Here is a 26,784-nt window from a genome sequence, read left to right as displayed (position 1 = left end):
GTGGCAGAACCAGTATTTGAACCATAATCTCTTAGCTATGAGTCAGTGCCCTAAAGCAGGAAGCTATTCATGCTCTGACACAAGTCTCCTCTTGCCCATTAATGTGGTTTTAAGTAAGAATATGAAGAGAAATTAACAATTCACACAGGCACTCATTATATAGAGCACCCAACATCTAGTAGGCATGCTTTATATAGAGTACCTGGCTCACAGAGGGAACATTTAATACCTGGTAAACAGTGGATATGCTTCCTGTAGAGAACCCAGCACACAGTAGGTACACTTTGTGTAGATAATTTGGTACTCAGTAGGTTTGCTTTATGTAAAGTACTTTGCACGGAGTAGGCTTTCTCTGCATAGAGCACCTAACACACAGGTGTGCTTTATTTGGGAAACCTGGCACACCGTGGGCACACTTTCCACAGAGCACCCCGCGCAGAGTAGGTTTGCTCCATGAGGAGCGCTGGCACATGGCAGCACGAGGACAAGCTGCCAGCCCCTTCCCTTTACTCCGTCTGCTCTGGGGCTCCTGATCCTCCCCACCTTCTGGAACCTTCCTCTGCCTGCTCCAACGCCCCCCTCTGACATCCCATGTCCCAGCTGGGAAGACTGAGCCCAGAGACGCCAGCACAGCCCTTGTCGGATCAGGTGGGGGCAGAACTGCTCCCTGGGCCTCCCAGCTCCACCCTCCCTTGCTGGGATCCTCTACGAGGGCTCACCGTCCCCCCAGGTCCCCCGGTGCCCCCTTCACCTGGGCCCTTGTCCCTGAATGTGAGGCGGGTCATCCCCCGCCAGGCTGGTTGTGTTGCTCCCGCTCTCAGCCTCCACGTGTCCACCCGGGGCCTGGGCTGCTGGGAGGCAAGGCTGGAAGCGCTGCCCAGCTGTGCGGCCCAGAGGCCAGAGGGTCCCGGCTCTGAGCTCCCTGGTTCCGCCCTGCGAGAAGGTGCGTGAGACCCTCCTGGCCCGGCGAGATGGAGCCCGGGGGAGGTTTGGGGACAAAGTTCGCTGTGGCACTGTGCACGTGGCACCTGAACCTTCGTGCTTTTATCTGCCTCACGTCAGCCTGAAAGGGCAGGGGTGGCTGTAAACTCAGGTTCCAGGGGCATCTCTGCCTTACCCCAAAGCGCCACACCCCCACATGGAGGCTGCCGAGTCCAGAGGGCCCGTGCCCACACCACGTGACCCACAGCTGCGCCCACTCTGGGCCCGAGGGGCCTCTGCCCTCCTGTGTGGGGCGCCAACGGGATTAAGAGATGGGCTGCCCCGCCCACGTGCTGCCTCACCCACTGTAGGGTTTGGGCTGTAACCCGCTCTGCCAGGAGGAGTGGAGGCGAGGGCTGGGGGAGGAGGACACCCAGGTGGTAGGAAGGTGCCCGCTGGGGCTGGAGGGGCAGAGGGTCTGGGTCAGGGTGGGGAGGGCAGCTGCCCAAGCAGAGGGGGCCCTGGGGTGGGGGTTTGCTTGTCGCTGGAGCCTCTGGCGAACTTCCATGGCATCCTTTTACATCTCTGCTCTCTCCCTCTGAGCCCCCGTGTGCCCACCCCTGAGCCCTCCCTGCCCCATCGCCCACCCTCACCCACCCTGCCCCTCAGACCCTTGGCCCTCTCCCCCTACTGGGAGCTGCCCTGTCTCTCCTCCCAGCTCTCCATCCCCGCCCCGTTCCTCAGCCTCAGGGGCTCACCCTCTATCCCGTGTGCCCCCCAGGATGCCGCAGCTGAGCCTCTCCTGGCTGGGACTCGACACAGCGGCAGCGTCCCCATGGCTGCTCCTGCTGCTGGTCGGGGCCTCCTGGCTGCTGGCCCGCCTCCTGGCCTGGGCCTGCACCTTCTATGACACCTGCAGCCGCCTCCGCTGTTTCCCGCAGCCCCCGATGCGGAACTGGTTTTGCGGCCACCAGGGCCTGGTGAGTGTGGACGCAGGAACGGTCTCGGAATCAGGTGGACGGGCTTCTGGGGGAGTCAGGAATGGGCTCCGGGTGGGGCTGGGGTCTGGGAGAGGAGAAGCCAGGGAGGCTGAAGGGAGCCCCTGCTTCCTCATCCATCCTCCTGCTCTGCCATCCCAGGCCATCCCTGCATCTTTGGCCCCCTGACCCCCAGCCTGCTTTGGACCCACTTCCTGCCTGCCTGCCCCACATCAGCGCACCGCTGAGGGGCTCCCGAGGGGCTCAATGGAGGCAGATCGCCTGGGGTTCCCGGTCTCCTGGCTGGCCTTGGCCTTCTCAGGGGCGCTGTCCAGGGGCTGCTCCCAGCCTGGCCCGATTCCTTTTGTCTGCTCACTCTGGGCTGCAGCTATTGAGCCCCACGCCCATCCCCAGGGGCACCGCTCCCCACACGCTCCGGTGCCAGGACACCTTCCTCTTATCTGACTCTTACCCCATAAATTGTCCCATTTGGTCTGCTGCACAACAGCTAAATTGACCACTCACTTCCCTTTTCAGAAGGGTTCTACCTCCCACCTGCACATTGACCTTTGACTTGGCCCTGCTCATGCTTAATAAAAGAGTTAATCGTCAAATTTCTTATTATCCATCTCTCCTACTAGACAGGAGCTCTGGGAGCAGACACTATGGTGCCCAGCGCAGGGCTGGCACCCTGCAGGCCCTCAGAAGGCTGATGTCCTAGGTGGTGAACTTGCCTTCCCCTCCCCCGGTCACGGCTGAAAGGATGCTGGTCCAGCTGCTCCCCTCCCCCAGGCCCCCTGAGGAGGGAGCACAGCTTTCCTTTTCTGCCCAGTCTGGGGAAGGACTTTCTGTGATTTTACTGCTCATTATGGCAAAGGTCAGACCAGGGACATTCCTGAGCTCACTGTGAGGGTCGCCTGAGATTCTGGGTCTTGGAATGTTCCCAGTGAGACCCGGGGTCCGCGGGAATGTTCTAGTACTGCAGGTCTGCCTCCTTCTCTGAGGTCTTGGCCATGGGGGCTGGTCTTGGCCACTCTCCCCTCCTCTAGCCACTTTGCTGTGTGACCTCCACTGAGTCACTCTCCCTCTCTGGATCATTCTCTTTGTGGGCCTTGAATTCTCAACATAGGATCATGGGGAACATGGAAGGGATCCTAAATGTGAAAATGACATATGTTCATGTGTCTGGAGCACCTGGGGGTAGTTGTCAGGCTCCCATGGGGCATGTCCGGAGACTGGAGAGGCCACCTCACCAGCAGGCCACCTGCTGTCCTTCACCTTTGGGGCACATGGCCTCAGATTCTTCACTATAAATGGCATGTCTGACGGGCAAGTCCATAGGCTCAGGAGAGATGATAGATGGATATTTGACGGATAGTTGGACAGATGATGGGCAGGGCACGCTCTGCCAGAGGCGGGCCTGTGGAAGGGGCCCATAGGTGGGGGCTGCCCTCCTGATTGGCAGGCAGAGCTCACGGCTCCCCTGGGGCCCGCAGGGGAGGGGCTGCCGGGCTCAGGTCTGCACACCCTCCACTGTGCGAAGAACCAGAGGCCACGTGCACCCGTCAGGACATGAAAGGATGTGGGAGCCAGCCCCAGGGACGAGTCCCGAGGCCACCCTGCTGCCCACTGCCTCCCCATGGGCATCTGCCCCTGTGGCCGGAACCACCCCCAGGAGGAGAACAATCTGACTTCCCCAGCCCAGGCCGGCCTCTGGGTGCAGAGAGCTCACCTCCTCCCTGTGTCCCGGGAGGCACCCTGGGCCGTGGAGAGACCTCCCGGGCCCTGCCTCCCTGAAGGGAAGGCGCAGGGGAAGCAGAGATTCCTCCCTCTGTGCAGACTCCGGCCACACTGTCCCCGGGGCTGCAGGGGGACCTGCCGAGGCTCCATCAGGGTAGGTCACAGCCCTACTCTTGCCTGCAGGTTCCCTCTGATGAACAAGGCTTGAGGTTCATTGTCGAGCAGGTGGCCACCTACTCCGAGGGGTTTAAGATCTGGCTGGGGCCCACCATCCCCCTTGTGGTCTTCTGCCATCCCAACATGATCCGGACAATCAGCAATGCCACAGGTACCGATGCAGAGCTTGTGGGGTGGGCCCCTGGCACATCCCAGGGCATTGAGCCCCTCCACACCCCAGCCTCCGTGCCGCCTCTGCAGGACCCGAGCCCCTCCTCCCCTCTTCTCTCCATCTTCCTCTTTCCTTCATGTAGTCACCAGCCCCCATCTCACTATTTCCTCCTTCCTCTGCCATCTGCCCTTGGCCCTGGTGTCCTAGGCACCATGGACACCCAACAGGCTTCCATCCGAGGCCCTGTCCTTGATTGAGGTGGGTTGAGGACAGGCTGGAAGACTTCCTGGAGGAGGAGTTGCTGGAAAATAGTCTGGAATTACACGCTGAAGTATTTAAAGCAGAGGTCAGAGTGATGCAATGGACATTGATAGCAACTGGCCCCCAGGCGCCGAGCAATGAGGGCTGCAGCTGATGGAGTGTCCAGGCTGCTATTTCTGTGACATCCACCTCTGGTGGGATGGATCCTTCTAGCCGATGCTATGGCTCGTCCCCCCAAGATCATTGTCCTACTCCTCCAGGCTACAGGAATCTCCCAGAAGAGACCCCACCCTAGCCTGGCTCCCTTCCCTTGTCCTCTGCCCTCCCACCCCCAGACAACCAGGCTGAGCAGAGGGGAATGGGCAGCATCTGTCAGGGGCCTGGGCCCTGACACCAAATAGCTGGGTGACTCTTGAAGGTCCCGAGGGGTCCCTGGTTCCCAAGGTCTCTTTCCCTTGTGAGTGGTGGCAACTCAGCACTGTATGGTCTAAGCAAAGGAAAAACTATTGACTATAATGTCAGGGGAGGGTTGTCTTCAGGTGTGGCCGGATCCAGGTCTCAAACAATGTCCTCAGGAAGCTGTCATCATTTTGGGTCATGTTTTTCTTTGTGATGGCTGTGCTCATGCTGGCAAAGATAAGTCCCAGGAACTCAACCACATGGAAAAATTCCCAGCAGTCCAGGCAAAGTCTGAAGATTCACTGTTATTTGTGTGTCCAATTCTCACCCAATCACTGTTCACTGTGACTCTGGCTGCCCCTTCGTGAGGAGTGTAGGGTTCTTAGAGCTGCTGTTCTGGGACCCAGAGCAGTCCAGGGGCTGAGAACGCAAGCCCTGGATCCAGAGAGCCCTGGGCTCGTGTCTCAGGGATGCCACTTACTGTCCAGGAGGCTGTGGACAAGTGACGTCATTGCTCAGAGCCTTGGTTTCCTTATCTAGATGAATGGGTTCAGAGGAGAAAGAAGGTGACCCGGTGTTTGGGATCCAAATGGGGAAACACCCTTTCCGTCCCTGTCAGCAAGGGACCCCTATGTGTCATGTCAAGGATCTGGGGAGGGATTCCAGGGGAGGCTGAGCTGCTGCAGGGGAGTCACAGGGCTCAGGTCTGTGTGTCGGCCCTGCAGGTCCTCCTCTCTGGTCGCCTAGAAGGGTCTGAATTGGCTTCCCTTTGTTCCTCTCCAGATTCGGAGCTCAGAGGAAGGTCTCCTGTACACACAGGGCCTGTCGAGCACTTATGGGGATTTGTGTTGCTGGTGGGTGGGGCCCTGGTATGCGGTCATCCGCATCGTCCACCCGGCCTGCATCAAGCCTGTGCTGTTTGCCCCAGGTAGACACCCCACGGGGTAGAACTTGCCTGCTGCTGAGGTCTCTGTGCTGCCTCCAGATGGGTGGGTGAGCTGAGGGTACAGGAGGGGCTGTGGCAGAGATGCTGGGCCTCTGTCTCCCCTGGACCCCCATCTGCCCGACCTCTGGTCACGTCTGCTCACACTTGGGGCCGTTTGTATGACGTGTGCTGCATGACCGTGTCTGCTCACACTTATGTTTCCACCTGTGTCCTGGTTACGTTGCTATAAGTTATACCGGGTACACCTGGCATATGCTTACACGTGGGATCCAGCAGAGATGCGTCAGGCATGTCTGAGGCCCAGCTGTGGCCACAATAATGTCTTAGAGGCATGTTGGTGTCTGTCTGGCTTTTGTCTGAGATGCCATTTAAGTCACATCTGGGCCACGTTTGGGGTCTGTCAGAGGTGTGGGACCCAGGGTCCCTCTGGCAAATGCCTGAGACCTTATGTGAGTCTTGTGTAAGGCAGGTCTTAGGGTACGGCTGGGTCGCATCTGGTCAACGTCTGTGACATTAATGCGATTGTGTTTAAGTCCTGTCTGGAGCCCGTCTGTGGGGCATGCCACAGTCACGTCACATCATCTTTGGGTCCATGACTGAGCTTATTGCACCATGTCAGGGTGAGTCGTGCATGTTGTGTCATGTCAGGACATGTTAACCTATGTTGCGGCTTTGTCAGATGTCCCAGGATGTTAGAGAGGGCTGGGGCAGACACAGTGTCCGAGGCCCCCATTAAGGTGTTTGTTGAGTGCTGGGCTGAGCTCGGGGGTTTAGGACATGCTGGACCACGTAGGGACCGTGTCAGGTGGCGCAGGTCGTGCTGTGCAAAGCGAGGATGTGTCCGAGCCTGGAGGGTGTGTCTGAGGGCTCTGCCTTTGCTCTGCTCTGTGCTGAAGCCCGGTCTGCACCCCGCTCGCCTCCCCCTCCTTCCTGTTTCCTCTGCTCTTGGCCCCATTCCTGCTGTGCTGGGCATGGAGGGGCGGGATGCTGACCCCTGGCTGGGCGCCTCCAGACCTGCCATAGACCCTCCCCTCCCCCTCCATGGCCCCCGATGGTTTATCTCTCATGTCAGCCACCATCGCACCCAAGGACAAGGTCTTCTATGATTTCCTGAGGCCCTGGCTGGGTGAGTACTGTGGGTGAGGGGGATTGGGGCAGCTTGGGGCCCTAGGGAAGGCGCTGCCCTTGCCCACTCCCCATGGCTGCCTCTACAGGGGACGGGCTCCTGCTGAGTGGTGGGGACAAGTGGAGCAGACACCGCCGCCTGCTGACACCCGCCTTCCACTTCAACATCCTGAAGCCTTACATTAAGATTTTCAATGACAGCGTGAATATCATGCACGTGAGTCTTTTGGACCCAGAGTCAAAGCTGGCTTCTTGGAGGAACGGGGGCTCCGAGACATCTTCTGTGGAGTGATGGCTCTTCTGGGTGGTCGTGGGGCCACTGGCATTTCTTTCTGAGCTTCGTTTCCTCAGCTGTAAAATGGGAATAAGGGTCCCTACATTGCAAGGGGATCAAGATGAGCTCATGGGGTCACGTCCCTGGCACACATTAGGTCCTCAGATGGCGGTAGTTTCCATATTTCTCTCACAGAATCCTGGGACACAGTTGATGATAACGATGAATATTGCAGAGTAGTTATTGCTGAGTAACAAACAGCTCTGAGAAATCGCCCAGGGAAAGGACATCTGGGCTTCCCATTTTTGCCACTCCCGGTAAGAATGCAGGGGTCCCAACAGAGGGTCTCTTTCCTAATCACTTAGTAACAGAAAGATGGCGAAACAGACTTTTTCTGAGAACTTACTATATGCCAGAAATTATATGCCACATCCATGACATATGGAGTCTGAGTTGATTTTCACAACTTTATGTGGTGGATATTATTTTATATCCATTACAGAGGATGAAATTGAGCCTCACAGAGATTAGGGAGCTGGCCCAAGTTCTCACAGCTGCAAGTGAGCTAGTAATTCCGGGATGGGCTTCTAAACTGGTTTGTCCAGCACCAAAGCAGGTCATCGTAATTGTTACTGAACATTTGACAGGTGGACCCCAGAGGAGAGCAGTGAGTTGCCCGGGGCACTCAGAGTGTAGGAGGCAGAGCCAGGACTTGAACCCAGGTCTCCTGACTCGGAACCAGGGGGTCTTCCTGACCTGAAGGCCGGTCCCCCCTGGGGATGGGTGCCTGGGGCCAGGAGGCTGGGTGTGGGGCAGTCCCTCTTGGCGGTCGGGGTGCGGGGTAGCTCGGGAGAGGCAGCTCTCAGCCGCAGCTCTGCCCCTTCCTCCGTCCAGGCCAAGTGGAACCGCCTCATCCATGAGGGCAGCTCCCGTCTGGACATGTTTGAGCACATCAGCCTCATGACCCTGGACAGTCTGCAGAAATGCGTCTTCAGTTTTGACAGCAATTGCCAGGAGTGAGTGCTTGCCGGGGTCTGGGCACATGAGCCACGGACCCAAGGCAGTAGGTGGGGAGGGAAGACTGACGGGCAATTGGGAGGGATGCCCTGGAGGAGGGGGACCAGGGCTGGACAGTGAAGGCTGAGGAGAGGACAGGGAAGGTGTGGTCCTTTTGATAAAGGCCAGGAGGCTAAGATGAGCACAGCACGTGCAACAGTGAGGAGAGCCTTGGAAGAGAGGTTGGAGGGTGAGGCAGGGGTGGATCTTCAGAATATTCAAAAGCCGCGCAAAGGGGCGGGAACTGTGACCTGAGGTTTCCAGGAAGGCATGGGGGGTGTGAGCAGGTGAGGGTCATGGTCAAAGCTGAGCTTGGACATCTGGCTCTAGGGAAGACCAGTTGTCATGTGCACAGTGAGTGGTACTGAAGTTCGATCCCCAGAGACTAAGGGAGGGGAAAATTGGTAACAATGGACCCAGTGACCAATTGGGAGAGGATGAACTTGTGCAATACGGACCGTTTTGGGAAGAAGAGGGGCAAATACTGGGGAGGAGAGAGAGGAGAGGCGCATGATGCCTCAGCTGTGCTCTGGAGCCTGGGGCAGGGAAGCAGCTCACACAGATGGGATGCAGGGAGAGAAGAAAGTCGGGGCGTCCTGTCCCTGGGTCATCCGCACCACGTACGTGCGAGGGCCAGCTGTGCCTGGATGCTCGGTTTTCTGGTGGGGGGCAGCTGCCATCTTCTGGTGGGACCTGCTCTTCAGTCTTCAGAGGAGCTAAGCTGTCGCCTCCCCTCATGCCCTCATCCTGCAGGAAGCCTAGTGAATATATTGCCGCCATTCTGGAGCTCAGCGCCCTTGTGTCAAAACGGAACCAACAGATTCTCCTGCACACGGACTTCCTGTACTACCTCACCCCTGACGGACAGCGCTTCCGCAGGGCCTGCCGCCTGGTGCACAACTTCACAGACGCCGTCATCCAGGAGCGGCGCCGCACCCTCCCCAGTGAGGGCGTTGATGAGTTCCTCCAGGCCAAGGCTAAGGCCAAGACATTGGACTTCATTGATGTGCTCCTGCTCTCCAAGGTGGGCTTCTCTGTGAGCTTCAGACATTGTCTCAGGTTAGTGTCAGGAGCCCTCAGATCTGTGATTTAGTTTTAGCTGCGGTCCTGTGTTTTCTGTCCAGGATGAAGATGGGAAGGAATTGTCAGACCAGGACATCCGAGCTGAAGCTGACACCTTTATGTTTGAGGGTGAGCGTCCCAGTGTGGGACTACAGAGGGGGCAGGGGTGTCTCCATCCCAGGGACTCGTCAGTGCGCCCTGGCCCACCCCATCCTTCCCCATCCTCCCCATGTTCCCTGAGGGCCTGAATGTGAGGACGCTGTCCACCTTCTGGTGCTGAAGCAGCCCAGAGGCCCAAGCCTGTCTGCCTGCCTCTCAGGCCATGACACCACGGCCAGCGGCCTCTCCTGGGTCCTGTACAACCTTGCGAAGCACCCCGAGTACCAGGAGCGCTGCCGCCAGGAGGTGCAAGAGCTCCTGAGGGACCGTGAGCCTAAGGAGATGGCATGGTGAGTGCAGGCGGCCACTGGCCTGTTCCTGAACCCGTCGGTGGCTCTGCTGCCCAGCTGGGGAAGGGGCAAGATCTTTTTGTGGATTCTTCATATTGCTCAGTGGGAATATGAGCAGAGCCCAGAGGCAGGGTCTGGTACTCAACCTGGCTGTTGTGGGAATGTTTGTTGGCTTTGTGGACAGTAGGACCTGGGCTGCTGAGAGAATTGATGACAGTGCTTTAGAGCGTTTGATGCCACTTAGCACATAGGCAGTGAGCACACTTCCCCTCCACTTCCTGGCTTTTGTCTCTGAAGGCACAATTCTTTTTAAACATCTTCGTTCCCTGAATGTTTGCTGGTCTCCTGCCTCCTAAGTCCTTCCATTTAGTTCAGTCCGGAATTCACAGGGGACTCCTGGGGATTAAAGTCAATCAAGTCTTGTCCAGGAACACTTGTATCTTCATCCATCCAGTCTCCTTTTCAGCAAAATCTGCCACACTGCCTTCCCATCCCTAGTTCTGTGCCATCTCTAATTCTTCCCAGCCTCATTCTGGTTCCTGAAGACCCAGGAAGGGCCCAGAGCTGGCCTTTGCTTTTCGGGAGGTCCCAGGTGGGCTAGTGGGAAATAATTTCCAAGTGGAGAGATAATGCCAGCTTAGGAAACTCCTGGCCCGCATGGACAGGGCTGGGCCTGAGAGGAAAGAGGCAAGGCTGGGGGTAGGGGGAGTGTCTCAGCTGAGACCCTGAATGCTTATCAGTAGGTGTTTGGGTGTAGCTGGCGTGCAAGGAGACAGCCTACAGAGAAACGAGGAGGGGGAAAGGAAAGGGAATGAGAGAAGGCAAGAGAGGGAGGAAGGAGATGAGAGAGCGAGAGAGGCTGACGCACAGCGAGAAGGTGAGACGCAGGGAAGACAGCAGAGGCTGACTGTGGAAGACTCGGGAAGCAATGGGGGACCATGTGGAGTGTTTGAGCGGAGGGGGACAGGTCACATCTAGTACCAGAAAGATCTTTCTGAAGCTAGTGGGGGGGACACACTGCAGAGGACAGGCCTTAGAGTGGAGACCAGAGAGGGGATTCTGAGGCCGGAGCCAGGAGGGGCTGGGGCTGGGCCGGAGGCATGGGGCTGGCCGGGCCCTTTGCAGGCGCTACTGTGCACTCCAAGCCTCTGCTCAGCACGGCGGTCCTATGAGGAGGAGATACAGTGTTAGGCTTTTCCAGCCATGAGTTTGAACAAAATTATGCACTTAGTGAAAAAAATATACAAAAATGTTTATGATTTAAAATATGAATTTCTTTCCTAGTCTTTGCCCTAGAGGCGACTCTGTGATTTCCTGTGTGTCCTTCCAGAAGTCTATTCTTATACCCACATATGTATGACATTTCTCTCTGTCTCTCTCCTAATGGGAGAGAGATCTTTTCTTCCTCAAAGTATGAGTTTTGCAATGGTAGTTTTCAAGTACAACAACAATGATGAGAACAAGTTTTTTGCATTAAATGAGACATTCAGAGAAGCCTTTGCACTGAATGAGACATTCCAGCTTCTTGCTAAGATTAACCGGAGGTAGTCAACATCCGTGTACACTGTCACATGCTTATGCATGTGAGTGTTTCAGAAGGGCGATTGCTGAATCAAAGAGAATTTGAGATTTTATAATTTTAATAAGTATTGAAAATTAGAGAAGACGTGTAGAGAGGACTATAGGGTTGTTACTGACTTTTCCCACCCCCAAACTTTATCTATCATCTATCTATCTATCTGTCTATCTATCTATCTATCTATCTATCTATCTATCTATCTATCTATCTATCTATCTATCTATCTATCTACCTATATCTATCTATCATCTATCTATATCATCTATCATCTTTCTGTCATCTACAGTGTATCTATCTATCCATCCATTTATCTGTCATCTTTCTATCTATCTGTCATCTACCTTTTGTCCATAATTACATTTTGCATTTCCATGTAGGTACAGTGTGTAACTTGTTCTTGTACTCAACAGCGTGTCTTACAGCTCTTCCTCTCTTCCTTTCTCGGTACCGCATAGCATTCCATAGTTCACCTCTTTGTTAAGGACACTTATGTAAGTGTTTTCAGTTATAATAGTGCCAAACAGCCTCCTACAGTCTCTGACTGACCTTGAGCCTGCAGTGTGTGATAGGACTTGATCCCTATTTCCTCCTTCTTTTTTTGAGGTCTGAGGGTTTATTTTTTAAATTGAGATATATTTGACATATAACTTGTATTAGTTTTAGGTGTACAACATAATGATATGATATATTCATATATTGTGAAATGATTATCACAGTAAGTTTAGTTAACATCCTTCCACGTACATAGTTACAAATTATTTTTTCTTGTGATGAGAACTTTTGAGGTCTTTTCTCTTAACAACTTTTCAATACACAAGACATTATTGCTCACTATAGTTACCATGCTGTATATTACATCCCCAGAATTATTAATTTTTTTATTAAAGTGTCATTAATATACAATCTTATGTTGGTTTCAAATGCACATTACAGTGGTTCAACTGTTCCTGTGATCAACTTATACTGTTATTGAGAATTATAGTGCCCCTTAATCCCGTTCTCCCTCCCCAATCCCTCCCCTTTAGTAACCACTAATTCCTTCTAGGTGTCTATGAGTCTGCTGCTATTTTGTTCCTTCAGTTTTGCTTTATTTTTATACTCCACAAATGAGTGAAGTCATTTGGTATTTGTCTTCCTCCACCTGACTTATTTTACTGAGCATAATGCCCTCTAGATCCATCCATGTTGTTGCAAATGGTAGGATTTATTTTCTTTTTATGGCTGAATAATATTCCATTGTGTATATGTGCCACATCTTCTTTATCTGTTCATCTATTGATGGACGCTTAGGTTGCTTCCATGTCTCGGCTGTTGTAAGTAGTGCTGTAATAAACATAGGGGTGCATATGTCTTTTCAAACTGGGGATCTTGTTTTCTTCAGGTAAATTCACAAGAGTGCAATTACTGAGTCAAGTGGTATTTCTATTTTTAGATTTTTTGGTAACCTCTGTACTGCTTTTCAGAGCGGTTGCACCAATTTACACTCCCACCAACAGTGTAGGAGGGTTCCTATTTCTCTGCACCCTCGTCAGCATTTGTTATTTCTTGTCTTTTGGATACTGGCCATTCTAATGGGTATGGGGTGATATCTCATTTTGGTTTTAATTTGCATTTCCCTGATGATTAGTGATGTGGAGCATCTTTTCATGTGCCTATTGGCCATTTGTACTTCTTTGGAGAACTGTCTGTTCAGGTCCTACACCCATTTCTTAAACGGGTTATTTGTATTTTGTATGTTGAGGCATATGAGTTCTTTGTATATTTTAGATGTTAACCCCTTATCAGATGAGTCATTTATGAATATATTCTCCCATCCCATAGGGTGCCAATTTGTTCTGATGATGGTGTCTTTTGCTGTACAGAAGCTTTTAGTTTGATGTAGTTCCACTTGTTCATTTTTTATTTTGTTTCCCTTGCCTGAAGAGATGTAGGAAAAAGTTGCTCATGCTTATATTCAAGAGATTTTTGCCTATGTTTTCTTCTAAGAATTTTATGGTTTCATGACTTACATTCAGGTCTTTGATCCATTCTGAGTTTACTTTTGTGTATGGAGTAGGACATAGTGCAGTTCCATTCTCTTACATGTAGCTGTCCAGTTTTGCCGACACCAGTTGTTGAAGAGGCTATCTTTTCCCCATTGTAAATTCATGGCTCCCTTATCATATTTTAATTGACCACAGATGCATGGGTTTGTATCTGGGCTCTCTATTCTCTCTGTTCCATTGATCTATGGGCCTGTGCTTGTGCCAAATTGTTCTGATTACTGTAGCTTTGTAGTAGAGCTTGGAGTCAGGGAGTGTAATTCCCCAGCTCTGTTCTTCTTTCTCAGGATTGCTTTGGCTGTTTGGGGTCTTTTGTGGTTCCATATGAATTTTAGAACTATTTGCTCTAGTTCATTGAAGAATGCTGTTGATATTTTGACAAGGATTGCATTGAATCTGAAATTGCTTTGGGCAGGATGGCCATTTTGACAGTATTAATTCTTCCTAACCATGAGCATGGGATAGATTTCCATTTATTTGTGCCTTCTTTAATTTCTTTCACCAGTGTCATATAATTTTTAGAGTACAGATCTTTCACCTCCTTGGTTAGCTTTATTCCTAGGTATTTTATTCTTTTTGATGCAACTGTAAATGGAATTCTTTTCCTGACTTCTCTTTCTGCTAGTTCACTGTTAGTATATAGGAATGCAACAGATTTTTGAGTATTAATTTTGTATCCAGCAACTTTTGCTGAATTCAGTTATTAGTTCTAGTAGGTTTATGGTAGATTCTTTAGGGTTTTCTGTGTGTAATATCATGTCATCCTAGTGACAGTTTAACTTCTTTGTTACCAATTTGGATGCTTTTTATCTCATTGTGTTGCCTGATTGTCATGGCTAGAACCTTCAGTACTATGTTGAATAAAAGTGGTGAGAGTGGGCATTCTTGTCTTGTTCCTGAACTTAGATGAAAATCTTTCAGTTTTTTGCTATGAAGTATGACGTTGGCTGTGGGCTTGTCATATATGGCCTTTATTATGTTGAGGTACTTGCCCTCAGTACCCACTTTGTTGAGAGTTTTTATCATGAATGGATGTTGAATTTTTTCAAATGCTTTTTCAGCATCTGCTGAGATGATCATGTGATATTTATCCTTTTTGTTAATGTGGTATATGATATTGATTGATTTCTATATAGTGTACCATCGTTGCATCCCTCGAATAAATCCCACTTAGTCATGATGGATGATCTTGTATTTTTGGATTTGGTTTGCTAGTATTTTGTTGAGGATTTTTGCATCTGTGTTCATTAGGTATATTGGTCTGAAATTTTCTTATTTTTTGTTGTGTCTTTGTCTGGTTTTGGTATTAGAGCGATGTTGGCCTCAAAGAATGAGTTTGGAAGTATTCCCTCCTCTTCCACTTTTTGGAATACTTTAAGAAGGATGGGTATTAGCTCTTCATTTAATGTTTGGCAGGATTCAGCTGTGAAGCCACTTATATCTGGACTTTTGTTCATTGGGAGTTTTTTGATTACCAGTTCGATTTCATTGCTGGTAATTTGTCTGTTCAGATTTTCTGTTTCTTCCTTGGTCAGTCTTGGAAGGTTTTATTTTTCTAGGAAGTTTTCCATTTCTTCTAGGTTACCCTATTTATTGACATATAATTTTTCATAGTATTCTCTAATAATTCTTTGTATTTCTGTGGTATCTGTTGTGATTATTCCTTCCTTGTTTCTGATTGTTTACACATGTATGTTCTCTTTTCTGTTTGGTAAGTTTGTCCAGGGATTTATATATTTTGTTTATCTTCTCAAAGAAGAAGTTGCTCCTGGTTTCACTCATTTTTTCTATTGTTTTATTCTTCTCTATTTGACTTATTTCTGCTCTGATCTTTATTATGTACCTCCTTCTGCTAAACTCTGGGCTTCATTTTTTTTCTTTTTTCTAGTTTCTTTAATTGTGATTTTAGACTGTTTATTTGTGATTGTTTTTGTTTCTTGAGTTAAGCCTGTATTGCTATGTATTTCTTAGAACTGCCTTTGCTGCATTCTACAGATTTTGGGCTGTTGTGTTTTTGTTTCATTTGTCTCCATGTATTGCTTGGTCTCTGTTTTAATTTGGTCATTGATCCATTGATAATTGAGAAGCATGTTTGTTAGCTTCCATGTGTTTGTAGGCTTTTTTGTTTTCTTTGCATAATTTCTAATTGCATGCCTTTGTCATCTGAGAAGCTGGTTGGTATAATTTCAATCTTTTTTAATTACTTGAGGCTCTTTTATGGCCTAGTATGTGATCAATTATGGAAAACTTCCCATGTACACTTAAGAAAAAAATGTGTATCCTGCTGGTTTCTGGTAGAATGTCCTCTAGATGTCTTTAAGTCCATTTGATCTAAGGTATTGTTTAGTGTCTCTGTTCCCTTGTTTTCTTTCTGTCTTTTGGTGTGATTGGTGTGTTAAAGTCTCCTAAAATGAATGTGTTGCAATCTATTTCCCCATTTAATTCTGTTTTGTTTGTTTTACAGATTTCATAGTGTCCCTATGTTGAGTGCATCGATATATATAATGGTTATATACTCTTGTTGTACTTACCCATTTATCATTATGTAATGTCCTTGTCTCTTACTACTTTCTTTATTATGAAATTAATTTCATCTGATAGAAGTTCTGCTCATCCTACTTTTTTCTCCCTATTGTTTGCATGGAATATCTTTTTCCATCCCTTCACTTTTAGTCCGTGTATGTCTTTGGGTCTGGAATGAGTCTCTTGTAGGCAGCATATAGACGAGTCTTGTTTCTTTACCGATTCAGTGACTCTGTGTCTTTTGATTGGTACATTCAGTCCATTTACATTTAAGGTAATTATTGATGGATATGTACTTCCTGCCATTTTGTTATTCATTTTCTGGCTGTTTTTTAATAGCTTCTCTCTGTTCCTTTCTCTCTTATACTCTTCTTTTGTTATTGATGGTTTTCTTTAGTGTTGTAATTGGATTTCTCTTTTATTTATTTGTTTGTTTGTTTTTGTGTATTTATTTAGGCTTTAGTTTTGTGGTTACAAAAGGTTCAAGGATAGCTTCCTTACAATATAATAGTCTATGTTATATTGCTGATCACTCTATTTAAAACACAATCTAATGGTAATTTTCTTTCCCCTCCACTTTTTTCATATTAAATGTCATAATCTGCACTTCTTATATATCCCTTGACTGATTTTGTGTATAGTTGGTTTTGTGTTCTTTTATTTTATTTAAATTTCATATTTGCTTGGTAATTAGCTGGTCTACTACCTTCACTGTGGATTTACCTTCACTGGTGAAAGCTATTTAGTCTTAGGGATATTTCCATCTATAGCAGTCCCATTAACATATCCTGTAAGTCTGGCTTAGTGGTGGCCAGTTCCTTCACCTTCTGTTTGTCTGGAAATTGCTTAATCCCTGCTTCAGATGTCACTGATAATCTTGCTGGGTAGAGGATTCTTGGTTGGAGGTCCTCCTTTTTCAGTACATTAACTATGTCCTCCCTTTTGGTCTGTAGAGTTTCTGCTGAGAAGTCTGCTGTTAACTTGATGAGATTTCCTTTATAAATAATCTTTTTTCTCTCTCCATCTGCTTTTAATACTCGGTCCTTGTCCTTGATCTTTGCCATTTTAATTATCATATGCCTTGGTGTTGTCTTCCTGGGGTTCCTTTTGCTAGGGGATCTCTGTGCCTCCATGTCCTGAGTGTCTATTTCCTTTCCCAGAATGGGAGAGTTTTCAACAATTATTTTCTTAAAGAGACTTTCTATCCCTTTGTCTTTATCCTTCCGGTACCCCTTTTATGCAAATATCATTTCATTTGGCTTAGTCACATAGCTCTCTTATTCTTTCATTCCTAGAGATCCTTTCTTCTCTCTGTTCTTCAGCATCTTTGTTTTCCTGTTCTGTACTTTCCATTTCATTTACCATTTCCTCTACATGTTCTAATCTACTCTTAAATCCCTCTTTTGTATGTTTCATTTCAGATACTGTATTCTTCAGGTCTGAGCGGCTCTTTTTCAGGTCTTCTATCTCTTTGTTGAAGTTCTTCCTGAGATCTTGAATACTTTTCTGCAAATCTGTGAGCATGTTTATGACTTTTATTTTGAAATCTTTATCAGGAAGATTGGTGATCTTTATTTCACTTAGCCTTCTTTCTGGGGTTCTGTCCTGTAGTTTTGTTTGGAATTATTTCCCTCTGCCTACTCATTTTGTCAGGGTTTCTGTGTTTCTTCCTTTGTATTCGATGGCTCTGCCATACTTCCTTTCTTATAGAGCAGTAGCTTTATGAAGAAGGAATGCGATGGTGACCATAGCTCAAAGTTCTTTACTCCTTAGTGCCTCGTTGCATTTTGTGAGGGCTTCAGCTGTTGGCATGCAGTGTGCAGGATGTTTTCCTGTCTGTGTTGGTAGTTTGCTTTAGCCACTGCCTTTGTGATCAGCACAGCAGACTCTGCTGCACTTGCTGTGGGTGGCGCCATCCTCTGCCTGGCCTGTAGCAACGGAGAGGCTGCAGGGATAATGGGATGGGCTGGCAGATGTGTAGCTTTGCTCTGGCCACACTGCAACACTGGGCCTGGACACACCAGCAGGGAGGAAGGAGCCCATGGGTTTGGCTTCTGCAGGCACCTCCTGGGTTGAGCTGAAATGGAGCCAAGGAAGCTGGGAGAGTCTCCCACTGCCTGCGAGGTGGCAAAGTCCAACACTGCCACTGGGTCCAGAGTGTGCAGGGAGGAGCCTTGGGGCTGCGCTGCCATCAAGGGGCATGGAACCTCAAGAGTTCCTGATCTGTTGGACTGAGGAAGGACTGGGGAGAGGGTTCTGTCCAACCCTCACCTCTCTGGCCCCCACCCACCGCTGGCAACTCTCTCAAACTGCTGCCTCTGCTCTGGGTCTCAGGACTGCCAAGCATGACTGTCCTCCGCAATGGCCGGAGTCCCAGGATCCCAGAGTATTCCACTGTCTATGGCGTCCAGCCCCACCAATCACCGGAACCCAGTGTAATGTGGGCCCATGATCCTGGACAGATCTCCAGGGCCAGGTGTGCAGTGCTGCTGGGCTCCTCTTCCTCCCCTATTCTGTTTCTCCTTCTCCCACCCATAGGCTGGGAGGGGGGCAGGCTTGGGTCCCACTCTTGACCTTGGCTCTGCCACTTTACCCTTTTCTGTGTGGTCTTCTCTTCTTCCCCAGGTGTAGGTGGTCTTTTCTGCAGTCTTCAGGTCACTTCCAGATTTAGTTGTGTTTGCTGTGTTTTCTTCTTTTATGTGTTTTTGGGAGGAGGTTTCCACCCTGCCTTCCTACTCTGCCATCTTTTTCTGGTAATCTGGCAGCATGGGTACTGTCTCAGGAAAAGCCATGATAAGTCCAAGCACAGAAAGCCAGGTGAGAGGTGCAAGGTCCGAGGTCTGAGGGCCGAGGGTGCCAGCCTCTCCCTGGTAGACTCTCATTCAACTGGCTGTTCAACAGTTGGTAGGCCCTGGAGGTTGGAACTGCGTGTATATGGTGTGATGTCTGGTAATCAGGTGGTCTTCTGTTGAACAGGAGCATCCAATGCACTACCAGGCCTTATTTTCAAAATCCAAAGCTAATGTCTATACCATTCAGGCCCAGAAGTATCTCAAGCTCAAGGGGTCTTCATGAGGGCTGCTTTCCTTGTTTCACTCTGAGGATGTTCAAAGGATTTTGCCAGGCTGTTTTTCAGTGGCTGGTGATGCCATTCCAGCCTGACTTTACAATGCTCTCCATCAGTCATTCTGGGAACTCTGTCTCTATTCCTCTCGCCCAGATAGCTTCTTCCTGGCAGCAGGTGAGATGTCCTATTTCCTCCTTTTTGATAGCTGTACTATTCTACCATACGGCCATGCCATAATTTATCTGAACATCTCCCCATTGATGTATATTTGGCTGTTTCCAGCCTTTTCTTAAGTAAACATGGAGTAGTCAACATCCATGCATACTGACCCATGCTTATGCATGTGAGTCTCTCTCTGGCACAGATTTTCAGAAGGGCAACTGTTGAGTCAAAGACAGTTTGAGTTTTTATCATTTTAATAACTATTGCCAAGCTGTTTCTATGAGTTGAAATTGATAGTACCAGCTTTCCTATACTTTTACCTACAATGTTATTGTATTGGATTTTAAATCTTTGCTAATCTTGGTATTTCCTGTTTTAATGAACATTTCCTTAGGTAATCATTGTTTGCTCATTTGCAGGGGTGCTACTCCCAACACCTTTAAAAAACTGAGGAATAATTGACACAAAGCATTGTATTAGTTTTGGGCATACAACAGAATGATTCAATATTTGTACATATTGCTAAACGACCTGCACAATAAGTCTAGTTAGCATGTGTTTCCATACACAGTGACAGAAATTTTTTTCCTCCCAATGAGAAATTTTAAGATCTACTCTCTTAGCAACTTTCAAATATGCAACATAGTATTATTAACTGTACTCACCATGCTGTTCATTATCCCCATGACTTAATTATTTCTTAACTGAAAGTTCTTATCTCTTGAATCCCTTCTCCCTTTCACCCACCCCCAGCCCACTGCCTCTGTCAATCACCAATTTGTTCTCTGTATAGATGAGCTTGTTTCGTTTAGATTCCACAAATACAGGGGATCGTACGGTATTCGTCGTTCTGTGTCTGACCCATTTTGCTTAACATGATGCCCTCAAGTCCTATCCACATTGTCACAAATGGCAAGATTTCATTCTATTTTTATGGGTGAATGATATTACATTATATATATATCACATTTTCTATATCCATTCATCCATTGATGGAGAATTAGGTTATTTCCAAATATTGGCTATTTTAAATAATGTGGCAATGAATGTGGGTGTATATATACATGTTTGAGTTTCATTTTTGTTTTCTTCAGATAAATGCAATTCCAGAATTGGAACTGCTGGATCATATGGTCGTTCAATCTGATTTTCTTGAGGAACCTCCACACTGTCTTCCATGGTGGCTGCACCAGTTTACATTCCCACCAACGGTGCACAAGGGTTCCCTTTCCTCCACATCCTCGCCAGTATTAGTGATTTCTTTTTTGACACTAGCTCTTTCTAACAGGTGTGAGGTGATAACCCATCATGATTTTGATTTGCATTTCCTGGATAGTTAGTGATGTTTAGCCCCTTTTCATGTACCTGTTGGCCATCTGTATATCCTCTTTAGAAGATGTCTATTCAGATCATTCTTTTTCACATGTTGATAAGCCTTTTGTTTTTCTTTATATGTGAGTGGTAGTCTTTTTTTTTTCTTTTTGCTCTTTTTCTGAGTGATTCTTTTCTTTCATATTTACTTACAAGAATTCATTTGAGAAATTTGTTTTTTGTATCTTGTCTTGCAAAAGATTGTCTTTTGTCTTTGAGGTGTACTTTTAGTTAATTTTTATAGAGTCAAGCTTGTTTAAATTTTCTTTTACAGCCATACTATCCATCCATATCCTAGGGTTTATGGGCTTCCTTTACAGAAGGTTAATTTTTCCCTTAATCATGTGTCTGCCTTCAAGCTCTCTATTCTGCTCCATGGGTCTATTTTCCTGATCCTGCAGCAGTGCCACACTATTTTTTATTACTTTATCTTTGTGATAGGTCTTAATATCTGGTAGAGTGAGTTCCTCCTAATTTTCATTTTTTAATTGACCTGATCAGCTTTTCCTGATCTCTTATCCTTCTAGAAACATTTCAGAGTATGTTTATTGAGTTCCTAAAAATATCAGGTAGATTTCATTTGAATGGAATATCTCCTATTGGTTGACCTGAATATACAACTGACTTGTGGAGAAAGGATTACTTCATAATGTTAACACATACTCTCCTCTCCCAGAGGGTAGAATGGACATTCATTTTTGGATATTCAAATAGTCTTTAGACATTTAATAGACCCTAGATTTTTTTCTTAGTGATCTTATGCTTATTTAGTAAAATTAACCCTGTGATATTTTTGTTGCCATGGTGAATCTTACCTTCTGTTTGGATTGAGAGAAGTTAACAAATTCATTTGGAATACAGAAATTTCACATTTCTCACTAAGCTTCATCCAGGTCTTTTATATCTCATCCTCATCCTCATCACCATCTCTCTTATTGTCTTTTCTAACTGGTTATTTCTGTATAGAAAAACTAATAATTTGTGCACATTAATTTTATGTCCAAGGAACACAGTAAATGCTAAAGATGGAGTCTCTTATCAGTAAGAAAAATAAAGGTCATTTAAAAAAAATTTTGGAAGAACTGAGGGGCTTCCTGTAAAAAACACTAATTCAACGTGCTTCTAATGTCTTATAACAAGATAGCATCCAAATGAATTAAAGATTTAAAATAGAGGAAGCCATGGATAATGACTTTATAGTTCCAGAGTAGGGAATTTCCTATTCTTGCCACAAATCAGAAGATATGTAATAAAGAGTTTGATATACTGATAAATGAAAAAGATACAGAGCAGTACGCAAAGAGTATCATATGCTACTATATGTTTTTAAGATGCACCAAAGGAGCCCTGGAAGGATACAGAAAAATAAAAACCTAGGCAAACTGTAAGGAGAGAAATGAGTGGTACTGAGATATAAGAATGGTGTTTTGTAGTTTTCCATTTTGAACCAGCTAACTGTATCAGGTACTAAAAATTTAAATCACCGCACAAAACAAAGGGATTAAAGAAAAAGAATTCATCCCCCTTACTGGATCTTCAATAGTTATGAAAGTTTTCAGTGGTTTCTCTTGTGTTCTCTGAGTATAAAATCACCATCTGCCAAAAATGACATGTTTACCCCCACATTTCGAATTGCATTAATGTGTTCTCTTGTCTAATTGCATTATCTAGCATCTCTACTATGGTGATAAATAAGAGTAAAACATTGGCTCATTTCTTTTCTTTCTTACTCATTTGCCTTTTGATTTTCCTTTCTTTTTTTTTCGTGTTGTTTTTTTTGCATTTACTATGAAAATCTTATTTATTTCTGAAGCATATTTGGTTATTTCTTTTACAAATATTTTATGAGAAATAATTAACCTATGTTTATTTAAACACATTCAGATATATATCCAAGATGTTTCTTATCATTAAACATATAATGTGCCTGTAACACCTTGGTACTTTTGAGTAGTACAGAGAACATAGGCCTTCCTCCCTGAAAAGAGCTTCTGCTTCTATAAAAATTGTGTTGCACTCAATTATTTCCATAAATATTAGTAATAACATTGGTCAACTCTTGTGGCATGAATACTTAAAAGAAATTTCAGTCTGACCAATATTTGCTTGCAAAGCAGCCACATCTGTTAATGGTAACTCAAAAAAAGGACATGAGCCCTTTCAAAGAGAGGAGCTGTTCAGTCTCTGCTTAGGCACAGTGACATTTAAGAAGTTCTTTTTATTCTGTGGTCAATATTGAGAAGGATTACAAAATTGTAACAATTAAGGACTTGTTTTCTAAAGAAATGTGCAATATCCTAGAAACTGGAATTCTACACCCCCCTGCTGGATTTTCTGGTTTATAAGATTATTATTATTTTTTTTTTTTTGAGAGGGCATCTCTCATATTTATTGATCAAATGGTTGTTAACAGTTAACAACAATAAATATTCTGTACAGGGGACTCAATGCACAATCATTAATCTACCCCAAGCCTAATTCTCATCAGTCTCTGATCTTCTGAAGCACAACAAACAAGTTCTTACATGGTGAACAAATTCTTACATAGTGAATAAGTTCTTACATGGTGAACAGGACAAGGGCAGTCATCACAGAAACTTTCGGTTTTGATCACGCATCATGAACTATAAACAATCAGGTCAGATATGAATATTCATTTGATTTTTATACTTGATTTATATGTGAATCCCACATTTCTCCCTTATTATTATTATTATATATATATTTTTAAATAAAATGCTGAAGTGGTAGGTAGATGAAAGATAAAGGTAGAAAACATAGTTTAGTGCTGTGAGAGGGCAAATGTAGATGATCAGGTGTGTGCGTGTAGGCTAAGTATTAATCCAAGCTAGACAAGGGCAACAAAACATCCACGGATGCAGAAGATTTCTCTCAAAAATTGGAAGAATTATGATACTCGGTAAATTCGATATGAGGCATGAATTCTATTTAAGGGTTGTAATTAGGAAGGAATGATTTTGCTTTCTTGCCATAAAAAAAACTTTATTTTTATGTGCATTTGTAAACCTTTTTTATGGTTAGCTTCTGGTGGTATATTTTGCCCAGGAAAGCTTCTAAAAATACCCAGCTAAATTTTCTCTGCTACTTCTTTGATACTGTTTTTCTTTCTTTCTTTTATTTCTTAAAACCACTTCATTAAAGTAGATTGACATACAAAAAGCTGTGCACATTTCATATAGAAAACTAATGAGCTTGGAGGGATTTTACCCATCTGGGATTTACTTTCTTTTAAGGAGAGGGAATCTCATGGGGCACAAGGAGGGCTGGTGGAGGTGGCCCCTGTTTTTTTTCTCCCTGGGTAATTGTTGGTGGGGGTTCCTTAGGGACGACCTGGCCCAGTTGCCCTTCCTGACCATGTGCATCAAGGAGAGTCTGCGCCTGCACCCCCCAGTCCCAGTCATCTCCCGCCGCTGTACCCAGGACCTTGTGCTCCCACACGGTCGAGTCATCCCCAAAGGTGCTCCCGAGGACAGGGGACTGGCGGGTGTGGGGTGGTGGGGGGAGTGGCATGGGGTGTGACTGGGAGACTCCTGGGCAGGAGAAGGGGCCTATCAGAGGAGAAACCTCTTCCTGACTCGCCCCTCCTCCCCCACAGGTGTGACCTGCCTCGTCAGCGTTTTTGCAACCCACCACAACCCATCCGTGTGGCCAGACCCCGAGGTGCTGCCTCCCCTGACTCCCTGCTCCTCCGTGTCCACACCCCTAGGGGTCCCTGGGGAGGGTACAGGGCTCTGGCCTGGCAAATCAGAAGTCACCTTCCCCATCATACACATCTTCGCCTCTCCAAAGCTGACTGTCCTGGGTGACCCCACCCAGCAGCCCTTCCTTGGCCTCCCCCCAGGTCTATGACCCCTCTCGCTTTGAGCCAGAAAACATCAAGAAGAGGTCACCTCTGGCATATATCCCCTTTTCTGCAGGGCCCAGGTGAGGCCAGCGGGCACCTTAGGTGGGGATGGGGTGGTGGGGACGGGGGTCTGGGGCTGAGATCCCAAGCATGACTGTGGGGGCGGGAAGGGGGACATGGAAAGTGGTGGCACTTGCCGGTCTCCTTCCCTGCCCTTCCCCAGGAGTTACAGGTGAGGATCTGGGGCATGAGGACTGGGCGGGGCCGAGGATGGGTCCCAGACGTGCTCAGAACCCTTTTCCCCGTCTGCTGGTCCCAGTTTGGGGCTGGAGTCTGGGTCGGATTCAGGGCCTATGCGAGCCCCCGTGGGGGTCCCAGGCATGGTAAGCCCCGTTCTCTGTCCCTGCTGGATGAGATGGGGGTCCCGGGCCAGGATCCACGTGCAGTGGGGCAGGGATGAGGTTCCGGGGCGCAGTCAGAGCCCCCACTCCCCTCCGCAGGAACTGTATCGGGCAGACGTTTGCCATGGCCGAGATGAAGGTGGCCCTGGCGCTCACGCTGCTGCGCTTCCGCGTCCTGCCTGATGACCAGGAGCCGCGCAGGAAGCCAGAGCTGGTCCTGCGCGCGGGGGGTGGACTTTGGCTGCGGGTGGAGCCGCTGAGCGGGGGCGCGCCCTGACAACCTCCCCCTCCCGCACACTCCACCGACTGGCTTGGGTGGGTCAGTCTGCTGTACACACCCCAGTTTGCAGATTCCCAGGAATAAAATTGTTGCTGTCGCCTCTTTCCTAGCCTATTCTACAGCCAGCGGTGCACTTGGACCTGTGTGCTGGTCAGGTGGTGGGCGGGCTGGTGACTCTGAGCACAAGAGCCTGACTCCCTCTGCAGCTGACCACAAGGCCGCCATGCTGATTGAGAGGTCTCCCAGAGCCCAAGCGTGGATTTTTTTCTGTGGACAGTAGAGAGCCATGGGAGGTGTTTGAGCATGAGAGCAACCAGGCTTCAGGATGTGCTTAAGAGGCACCTTTGAGGCTCAGAGTCAAAGAGGAGCTCCCTCTGTCGGAGATTGATTCTTGGGGCTGCTAGTGCCTCCCCCACGGAGGTCCCTGGCAGCCCAGAGCACTTTGCAGGGAGCGTCTGCAGCCCGCGCCCTGGCAGCCTCTCCAGGACCCTGTTCCCTTCCTGCTCTTGCCAACAGCCCCACTCCCGTGTCTGCTCCTCCCTGTCAGTCCCGTTGGCCACCCCCTGCCCTGTCTTCAGCAAGCCCGTTCTCTTTCCTTCTCTGGGGCCCCTGATGCCATCCAGGCAGCCTGGCCCATAACCGATACCGGCTGAGCCCCCGCGATGTGCTGGGTGCTCCCATAAGGGTGTGAGGAGGAGGCTCATCTCCAGCGTCCTCCCCTGTGCTCATCACAGGCCCCGCGGTCCATCTCTGGTGGGGCAGGGCCAGGGCCATCTGCGGCTCTTGACGTTCAAAGCCAGACCTTGGGCTCAGGTCTCGGCTCTGCCCTGTGACTTGGGCAAGTCAATTGCCCTCTCTGTGCCTCAGTCTCCTCAGCTGTGTAACGGAGACCACAGCAGTTCCCATCTCAGGATGCCTCTAGGACTGCACGAGAAGGACTCAGAGGTGTGCTCCGCACACAGTACGGGCTCAGTATTTGTGGCCGCAATGGCTTTTTCTCTCCAAGAGCCTGGCTCCTAAGGCATGTTTCCTTGAAGACTATTATTTCCGTGATGAATCTTAAGAACTCGGAACTCCCAGGCAAGCCTTCTAAGGTTTGTGCTCATGGCATCAGCTCCTTGCACCTTGGGGGCCATGCCCAGCGGAAGCTCACAGCAGTACCCTGCTCCCCGTATTGACTTCCTTTCATAGCTGGAGGGACTGAGCCCCACCGAGCCCCTGCTGAGCCGTGGACCCTTCTCTCCAGCTCGTCTCCCTCCCTCACTTCTCTAAGAAACTGCAAGGGCTTTGAGGCTGACCTGGCCCCAAAGCGTAGACAGTGGATAAATGGCCCAGTGCTCCTTTATGCTCTCAATGAAAAGATTCAGTGCAAGACAAGAATTTCACATGTTCTGTGCTAGGGTCTACCCTGCAAAACACATCTTATCACAGTGAACAACACATCAGTGGCTGTTCTGTGAAAGAAAAAATTGAAGCCACAGTTAAAGAACCCTTGAGTTTGGCACAGGTGAATAGATTTATTTCCTGCAGGACTTCTCAGAGCATTTAAAATTCTAACATGGCTGAGCATCTTGAAAAAGGCCCCAAGTATGGACTACATTGTAAATAAGTATGCTAAAGCAAGGTGATGAAAACTTCCTGAGTGTATATTATGCACTAGCCCCCCAATGACATGGCAATGGAAACCCAGGTCTCCAAGCCTACAAGGGGAGCTTGGATTTGAATGTGGATCTGAGGGGAAGCTTGGTACAGAATTAGGAGTCATGCTTACAAATAGAGCCCTACAGAAATTGTAAGTGTACATTTAAACCATGGGTGTATTAGGGGACAGAAAATTAGTTAAAGAATCTCCTTTGGGACATGTGGTGTAGGTGGGCCGCACACATGCACAATCAGTAAATCAAGCCCGTGGTTGCTCCAGCTCTCTGATGAACAGAGAGAAAACAGAGCAGAGCA

At 47.8% G+C, this 26,784-nt stretch overlaps 1 protein-coding gene across 2 annotated transcripts; it reads left to right on the top strand.

Moving 5' to 3' along the window:
* Positions 1–1,244: 1,244 nt before the first annotated feature.
* LOC130680052 (cytochrome P450 4F3-like) lies at positions 1,245–24,931 on the top strand. 2 transcript variants are annotated; one of them, XM_057490055.1, is made up of 13 exons: positions 1,245–1,369; positions 1,703–1,901; positions 5,410–5,554; positions 6,645–6,698; positions 6,787–6,914; positions 7,866–7,987; positions 8,781–9,051; positions 9,152–9,218; positions 9,409–9,538; positions 23,627–23,760; positions 23,899–23,963; positions 24,145–24,227; positions 24,648–24,931. In XM_057490055.1, the coding sequence occupies exons 2-13, from the start codon at positions 1,704–1,706 to the stop codon at positions 24,823–24,825; spliced, it is 1,575 nt and encodes a 524-aa protein (XP_057346038.1). In that variant the 5' UTR covers positions 1,245–1,369; position 1,703; the 3' UTR covers positions 24,826–24,931. The 2 variants fall into 2 exon arrangements, with proteins under 2 accessions (XP_057346038.1, XP_057346037.1); XM_057490054.1 differs by lacking the exon at positions 5,410–5,554 and adding an exon at positions 3,822–3,966.
* The last annotated feature ends 1,853 nt before the right edge of the window (positions 24,932–26,784 follow it).

Source organism: Manis pentadactyla, chromosome 12 (genome assembly GCF_030020395.1).
Source record: "Manis pentadactyla isolate mManPen7 chromosome 12, mManPen7.hap1, whole genome shotgun sequence".
Taxonomy (NCBI): Eukaryota; Metazoa; Chordata; class Mammalia; order Pholidota; family Manidae; genus Manis; species Manis pentadactyla.
The sequence above is the reverse complement of the archived record's forward strand: the minus strand, read 5'-3'. Positions and strand labels throughout refer to the sequence as shown.